The following is an 8,211-nucleotide window of genomic DNA, read 5'->3' as shown; positions in this document are numbered from 1 at the left end:
CTGGCCAGGCCTGTTTTCCTTTTAGAAAGTTGTTTATTTTTAGCTTTGAAATCACGTTAGGTTTGGAGAAAAGTTGCGCAGCCAGGACCAAACCCTAACTTACCCTGAACCCGGGGTCCCTGCATCGCGGCCACACCTGCTCAATCTCTCCACCTCCGGAACGTTCGGGAATAAAAGGAAACGAAGGACTTTTCCCTCTGAACCTTCAGCATCTTCTGTAAACAGCAGCGCCCCACCCGCTCTCCGCGCCCCGCAGGGAAGTGACCCGACTCAGAACCCGGCGCCGGCCCGATCCTGTCACCGACGGAACCGGATCAGGGTCCGCCCGGCGCCGGGGCGTCCGCGGTTCCCAACGCTCAGGGCGAGGCTCGGGGCAGCAGGGACCTCGGCCAGTGACCGGGAGGAGGCCCTGCCTGCGGCCATGGGCTTTGGGGGCAGAGTTCTCGGGGTGTCCCAGCCCGGGCACCTCAGCGGGACTTGAGAAGTGACTCCTCCCCGGCCTGAGCCGATGGCAGCACCTGCGTCACTGCGTCACGCCCCCTGCCCCCAGCACGCACCTTCTCCATCCGGACCGGCTGTGGCCCAGGAGTGACGGCAGGGGTCTGACCACGTCCCGTTCCGATGGACACCGAGTCCCTCCGTGCTCAGTGCAGGCGAGCAGGGGCCTCTCTGTCCCACCCACTGGCCCCCAGCGCCACCCCAGCCCCAGACTTGCCCTGGGGGTCTCTGCAGCCTGGCCTCACCCCCTGCACCCCCAGTGAGAGCAGAGAAGGAACGGGACGGGGGGACACGCTGGCTTAGTCCTTGTCACCCAGAGGGGTCCCCAGGCCAGCGGGTCCCCAGGCACCTGCCTTGAGGGCTGCGAGCGCTCAGGCCTCACCTCAGCCCTGCAGCCCGGCTGCGTGGCTCAGTGGTGAGCGCCGACCTAGGAACCAGGAGGTCACAGTTCATTCCCGGTCGGGGCACAGGCCCAGATTGTGGGCTCCATCCCCAGTGTGGGGCGTGCAGGAGGCAGCCGGTCCATGATTCTCTCTCATGGATGCTCCTATCCCTCTCCCTTCCTCTCTGATCCATACAAATCTGTTAAAACAAGCAGCAGTTCCTGGGGGTGGAGATGTTGGGGCGGAGAGATCGACAACAGCCCGGCGCCGGTTCCGTTCCTCCGCGCTCTTCATGGGACTCGCGTGGGGCTCAGCCCACCGGCCCACGTGGCCTGGGGCCCGGCCTGAGGGCGGCCCAGTTCGGAGACCCTCCTCCAAGGTCACCTCTTCCCCTCCCGGTGGCTCCCGTCTGTCCCCAAAGATGCACCAAACACTCAAGTGGAAGCGCAGAGGCGAGCCGTTTTATTGAAAAACAACAACGTTTATAAATCATCCTGAGGGTGAGAATCCACAGCCCCCCCCCCGCCCCCACTAGCCCCGCCCGCCTCCTTCCTGAGCGATCCCGCCGGAGGAGGATCGGACCGGGATGGTGTCCCAGTCCCCGCTCCGGGCCGATCCCCCGCTAACGGCGGGGCCGGGATCCCCGCAGGCCCGGGGCGCCGCCCGCTGCACCGCTGCCCGGGGCCCAGGCCGCGGGGCCCCGCTCTGCGCCGCCACCTCCCGCCCGCCCCGCCCCGCAGCAGGGCGGGTCCCGGCTGGGCCGCTGCGGGACGTGCCGAGGCTCCGGGGGCCGCCCAGGGTGCCCTCTGCAGAGGCTCCTCCTAGTTTGAGTCGCGATGGGCGACCCCGCAAAAGGAGAGCGAGCGGGACCCGCAGACCAGGACCCCGCCCCGCCCCGCCCCGCCCGGCGCCCGCCTGCCCCCCCCCGCGGGCGGTCCCGTCCAGCCCCGCCCCCGGCCGGCCCCTCCCCGCCCCCGCCCCCGCCCCGGGCGCCGTGCCCGTCCCGGCGGCTCCTCGCCGCGCACAGGGCCGGGCCGCGCACTCGCACCTCGCCGTCCCTCGCGGTCCCGCCGGCGCCTCTCAGCCTCTCCCGCCGCCGTCGGAGCCGGAGCCGCCATGCAGCCCGCGCGCGCCCCGCTGCTCCCGCCGCTGCCGCTGCTGCTGCTGCTGCTCGCGGCGCCCGTCTGGGCGCAGCTGCCCCGGGCCGGCCGCTCGCCGCCCGCCCCCGCCGGCTGCCCCGAGCGCTGCGAGCCCGAGCGCTGCCCCCGGCCGCCGGGACCCTGCGAGGCCGGCCGCGTCCGCGACGCCTGCGGCTGCTGCGAGGTGTGCGGCGCGCCCGAGGGCGCCGAGTGCGGCCCGGAGAGCCCGTGCGGCGAGGGGCTGCAGTGCGTGGTGCCCTCCGGGGTGCCCGCCTCGGCCACGGTGCGGCGGCGCGCGCAGCCCGGCCTCTGCGTGTGCGCCAGCGGCGAGCCCGTGTGCGGCAGCGACGCCAACACCTACGCCAACCCGTGCCGGCTGCGCGCCGCCAGCCGCCGCGCCGAGCGCCTGCAGCGGCCGCCCGTCATCGTCCTGCAGCGCGGCGCCTGCGGCCCAGGTACCCGCCGCCCCTCCGCCCCCCAGCCCGGCCCAGCCCGGCCCCGCGGCCCGACGGCACCCCGAGAGGCAGGGGAGCGCGGCGGGCGCCCCCCTCCGTCTGGACCCGCCGTGTGGGTTCCGTGCGCAGTGCGCGCCCCGCGCGCTCGGTCCTGAGTCCGGGGGACAGGGTCCCGCCTGGAGGGCGGCTGCTGGGTGCCCGGGGGGCGCCACCCAGCACCGGGGACCGGACGGGACAGGCAGGAAGGGGGCACCGACAGGCGGGGGCCTGGGGCCGGGAGGTGCGCGCCGCGTGGGAGGAAGCCGGGTGCTGGGACCACGAGGGCTCGTGCCTGGCGCTCCTCCTTCGACTTCTCTGCCCCCCCCACCCCCTTACAGTGAGCCCCCCGTTCACTGTGTCGCGGTCCTGCCGGGACAGGAAGCGTGTCGCCGCCCGGCGCCCAGGTCTCCCCCGATGCGCACCGGCCCCGCGGGGGTTACTGCCCGGCGCCCCAGGAGCCGCACCCCCCCCCCCCCCGCCCGGCCTCCCGGCCTCCGGGCCTCCGGGGCAGGAAATGGGAGGCGATGTGCGGGGCAGAGAGGAGAGTGTCCGCTCACACATCTTCCTGTCAACAAGCGGGGCTCCTGGGGGGGGGGGGGCAAGGGCAGAGTCTCCCCCCCCCCCTCTCTCTCTCTCTCTCTCTCTCTCTCTCTCTCTCTCTCTCGACCTTCCAGAGCGAGGCTTCCCTCCAGACAGAGGAGAGACCGGGTGGAAAGCAATGCGGGTTGTAGGGGACGGGCGGACGGGACCTTGGCTTGGCCGTGTCCCCGCTGCGGCCGCGGGCAGTGCAGGGAGGGGGCCGGGGGGCGGGCTTGTCTGGGTTTTCAGCGGGAATGTAACTGGCAGAGAGGAACGTGCCAGTGGGTGCCGGAGGACTGGGAGGGTCTCTTCCCCAGGGGGGCCTGGTGCCCACCCTCAGAGCCGTGACCTGCAGGGACTGGATGGGCAGGGAACGCACGCCTGCGGGTGCCCACCCTGTGCCCCGTCCTCGTGCCGGGGTGCCACGCATGGGTCCTCAGGGGGACGAGTCTGCGTGCCCAAGTGCACGAGGACTGAGGTTGAACTCCTTGCCCGAGGCCACCAGCCTGGATTTGAACCCAGACAGCCTCACGCAGAGCGCGCCGGCCGGGAGCTCAGCCCAGAGCGGTGAGGCGCGTCGGGCAGGATGGAGGAAGTTTCCAGAAGGCTGGGAGCAGGCATCAGCCCGAGCAGAACCCTGCTTAGGGTGGTGCAGCGACGGGACATGTGAGGAGGTGGCGGGAGGGACCCAGGCTGCTGGCCAGAGCCTGGGCGGGCGGAGCGGTCAGGCTGCGCTGTGTGTGCGGATGTTCCGGAACCAGAGCCGCTCACTGGAAGCCTGGCAGGGGACGCGCCTGGCAGGGGACGCGCTGCACACCCGGCGCGGAGTGAGCTGCTGTGGCTTTGGGGTGAGGTGACGACTTAGAAAGCACATGGCCTGTTTTTGTCCACACTGCGCGGCCGTGACTGCTGTGGTCTCGCTGCGCCCGGTCCGAGTAACTGGCCCCGTCAGGCCCCTGGTTGATGGCCAGGGAGGTGGAGTCCTTGAGCCGCTCAGGCCTGGCAGTGCCACAGCCGGCGTGTGGGGTGGGGAGGCAGGCCCTGTCCCGCTGGCCTGAGGCCGCAGTAGGCTCCCGGGGGCAGGCGAGTGGCCCGCCAGGGAAGGTGCCCGTGGCCTGGACGGGGAGGAGAGGCAGGGGGTGCGTCCTGTGTCCACCCTCCCTCTCCCTGCGAATGTGTGGGGAGCTCCGCGCGCAGTGTGCCTGCCCCCTGTGCGTCCGACCGTCCGCCTGCCTGGCTCAGAGGAGGCACTGGGCATGGCCGAAGGAAGGAAGGAAGGAAGGAAGGAAGGAAGGAAGGAAGGAAGGAGGAAACAGGTGCCTGAGAGACGCAGCCATCTAGTCGCTCCCTAATGGGAGGTTCGGCTCTCCACCCATGTGCCGGCTAACCCGCTAGGCTAACCCGCTAACATGCGGCCCTCGGCTTCCCGGAGGTGCCCCCGAGGGCAGGAGCCCGGAGCCAAGGTTTCAACCCGCTGCTGCCCGGCCGCAGCAGGTCATTGCCGTCACTGAGGAGGTGAGCTGGCCCCTGGTCTGGCTCAGGCTTGGTCGGAGTGTGTGTGTGTGTGTGTGTGTGTGTGTGGGGGGGGGGGGGGTCGGGGGTCGGGGAGGCCTCTGGAGGAGGAGCCGCATGGGGATGAGGACGGAGCCTCCAAGACACGAGGGCCCAGGGTTTGCGGGATCCTGCGGGGGTTGTCGGGAGCGGAGAGTGAGCACAGGGAGGCAGGGCGTGCCGCAGGGAGGTCCCTGGGCTGGCGGGCAGCGTTCGGGAGGCGTGCGGGGTCTCTGGGTGGTGGACTGTGTCGCCCTTCAAAAGAGAGCACGCTGCCCGGCTGGCGTGGCTCCGTGGCTGAGCGGCAACCTATGAACCAGGAGGTCACGGTTGGATTCCCGGTCAGCGCACAGGCCCGGGTTGTGGGCCCCATCCCCAGTGGGGGGCGTGCAGGAGGCAGCCGGTCCATGATTCTCTCTCATCATGGATGTTTCTCTCTCTCCTTTCCCCTCTGAAGTCAATAAAAACATATTAAAAAAATAACTGCCTTCAGGGAGCGATGGTGGGGGGCCGTGAGCTCACTGTGGTCGTTCGCGATGGCGCAGGCCTGCGGGCCGGGCTCTGCGCCTGCCGGTCGGAGCTGTGGGATCTGGTCGCAGTTCGTGCCGGGGACAGAGCCGTCAGACTTTCCAGGAGCTTGTATTCTCAGCGAATGAGTAGCTCTGGCGGCTCGGTTCGGAGGAGGAATCGGGCTGGGCAGGGCCGAGGGTTCCTGGGAAGGCTGCTGGGGGGGGGGGGGGCGACAGCTGACACGGCTCTGGCGCGTCCTGGCTGTCACCTGCCCAGGTGACCGGCCGCCGACCTCTCAGGCCTCGGCAGGGCGGGGGGGTGGGGGACGGATGCGCTCGGAGGCCCCTTCCTGCAGGACGGGCTGTGGGGCTGGAGGAGCCGCGTCTCTGAGGACCTGTGGTCACCCGTCCCTCCTGAAGGCCGGCTGGCTTCTGGAGAAGCTCGTTTCCTTTCTACAACGGTCGGTGGGTGAAGCCAGGGTCGTCATGAAACGCACCTGGCCTGGGGCTTCGCTCCGCCTTGTGGTGGCTGCTGGGGTCCCTGGAGGAGCACAGCGGTGTCGCACCAGCTCCGCGAGCCGGTGGCCTCGCTGCCGCCCGGGGTCCGGGAGTGAGGCCCCTCCTGAGTCGCCACCTGCCTCCTGCCCTGCCGCTGGGAAGGGAGAAAGGAAAAAGGAAGAGAAACTGAGATGTGCAGCCATTTCAATTGCTTTTTAAAAATGTATTTTTAAACATGTTTTTATTGATCTCAGAGATAGGGAGAGGGAGAGAGAAGCATCAAGGCTGAGAGAGAATCACGGATCGGCTGCCTCCTGCACGCCCCCTACAGGGGATGGAGCCTGCAACCCGGGCACGTGCCCTGGCCGGGAATCGAACCGTGACCTCCTGGTTCCTAGGTCGAGGCTCAGCCACGGAGCCACGCCGGCCGGGCCGTGACTTGTCTTGAATGAGGACCTGAGTCTGGGCTGCCTGGGCGTCATCCCGTTCGCCTTCCCTGGCGTCCGTGAGGCTCAGGAGACGGCGCGGGAGCCCCGGGACTGTGGGAACCAGGCCTGCTTGGCGTCCTCGCGTTGGGAAGTCCTCCCGCGGAGAGGCTTCACGCCCCGGGGAAGAGAAGCAGCGTGGGCGTCCACAGATGCGCGAGGAGGTCAGATTCCTGGACAAGTTGTCAAATAAGCATATTTTGTGCAGAGACTTCTCCGCCGAGTCTGGCAGCAGCCGGCCCTCACCCCGCGGCGGTCACGTCCCCCGCCGCATGCTGGTCCCGGGGGCTCGGCTGTGGCTGGACCCGGAGCGTTTCCAAGCGCGAAGCGTGAGTCAGCGCCTTGTGCATCGCCGGCGGCCTCGGGGGCTGTCGTTACCAGTGGTGCAATCGGGTCTGGAGGCGGCCGTGTGCTGAGCTGGTCTTTTCCTAGGGTTTGGCGCGACCTGCCCGCGCGTTCCCTGTCAGGGGGCCCCAGGACGATGCCAGCAGGTCATCCAGCAGCTGTCAGCACGCACCGTGACTAGGGGAGCCCCCTCTTCAGTGCCAGCATCCCGAGGGGCAGGTGCCGCGCGGGGGGGAGTGGGGGGGGCTGGGGGACAGGAGGGCTCTGCCGGTGGAGGCTGCCCGGGCAGGTGGCTGCCAGCTGGGCGCGGAGGAGGGAGGCTCAGCATTCGGCAGTCACAGGCCTTTCCCTGGCACGGGCTCCGCTGGCCGGGGGCCGGAGGGGGCAGGGCTCCGGGCTCCGGGCTCGCCAGGACAGCCTCGCACAGAACAGAGGCTGAAGAGCCGCCTCCCTTGGGTGCGTCTGGGAGGCGTGCCCGGTGCTGGCTGTGTCATGGCCCTGCCTTGTTCTTTTTTTTTAAATACATTTTTATTGATTTTTTTTTTTAGAGAGGAAGGGAAAGGGATAGATAGAAACATCAATTGGCCACCTCCTGCACGCCCCCCACTGGGGATGGAGCCCGCAATCCGGGCTCCTGACCGAAATCGAACCCTGACCTCCTGGTTCCTAGGTCAACGCTCAACCCCTGAGCCTCGCCGGCCGGGCCGCCTTGTTCTCTCCCATCGCCCTCCTGGACGGGGTGGGGAGCCGTCTCCCCGGGTCCCCGCTGAGGAAGCAGATGGAGCTCTGGGAAGCGGCACTGCCCAAGGGCCCAGCAGGAGGAGGCAGGGCCGCCGACCCAGAGCCCCTGGTCTCCGCTCAGACTCCTCCGGGGGCTTCTTTCACTCGTGTCACCTGGAGGCTGTGGTTTAACCTCCTCTGTCTGGGTCCCCGCCGTCTGTCACTGATCCCTGGCTCCGCCCCCTGGTGGCCCCAGGGCAGCCTCCGTCCGGTTTCTGGTCTGACTTCGGTGGTTTTCTGGTCCGGGACGCGGCCGCTCTTGGTGAGCGGACCGTGGGAACAGGAAGTGCCGCTGTGCCGGGGGGGGGGGGGGGGGGGGGGCCTGTTCCTCAACGGCTTCCCAGTGCCCTCAGGCCAACGTGTCCTCGTGCCGTCCTGCCGCGGGGCCTGTCCGTCCCAGGAAGGGGTGTCGAGGTCCCCCACGTCTGTCAGGAAGCCCTGAGTGGGGTCTCCTGTACGGCAGGGTGTTAGGAAGCCTGGGTCCCGGCCCCTGGGCCTTTGGGGTGAGTTGCTCCTGCTTCCAGCCTCAGTTTCCCCGCCTGCGACATGGGTGATGGCGCTGCCCCGGTCCCGAAGGACTGTGGGAGGGCACCTGGGTGTGGGAGTGCTTGGCCAGCCAGGAGCCATTCCCAGGCCCCGCCCCCTGGTGCCGCTGCCTCGCACCCTAATTCTAGAACATTCCCCTCCTGGAAGAGACCCACTCCCGCAAGCAGTCCACCCATCCTCCATCCGCCAGCCCGAGGCGACCTCTGACCGCTGTCTGTCTGTCTGTCTGTCTGTCTGCCTCGGCCGGACACCCGGGCCCAGACCCTCTGGAGTCCGGACGCGAGGGCCTTGGTCACGTCTGGGTTCGGGCTGCGCGACGCTCCGAGGTCCGTGTGTGTGTGTGTGTGTGTGTATGTGTGTATGTGTGTATGTGTGTGTGTATGTGTGTGTGTGTGTGTGTGTGT

The 8,211-nt window shown here is 69.0% G+C and overlaps 1 protein-coding gene across 1 annotated transcript in view; it reads left to right on the top strand.

The window, feature by feature from the left end:
* The first annotated feature begins 1,883 nt into the window (after positions 1-1,883).
* Positions 1,884-8,211, top strand: part of HTRA1 (HtrA serine peptidase 1) — a 24,004-nt gene continuing 17,676 nt past the window's right edge. Inside the window, exon 1 of the mRNA XM_079793943.1 lies at positions 1,884-2,623. Coding sequence (XP_079650069.1) covers positions 1,998-2,623 — 626 coding nt within the window. The 5' untranslated portion in view covers positions 1,884-1,997. The remainder of the gene's footprint in view (positions 2,624-8,211) is intronic.

The sequence above is a fragment of the Cnephaeus nilssonii genome, assembly GCF_951640355.1.
Source record: "Cnephaeus nilssonii genome assembly, chromosome: 16".
Lineage (NCBI taxonomy): Eukaryota > Metazoa > Chordata > Mammalia > Chiroptera > Vespertilionidae > Cnephaeus > Cnephaeus nilssonii.
The sequence above is the reverse complement of the archived record's forward strand: the minus strand, read 5'-3'. Positions and strand labels throughout refer to the sequence as shown.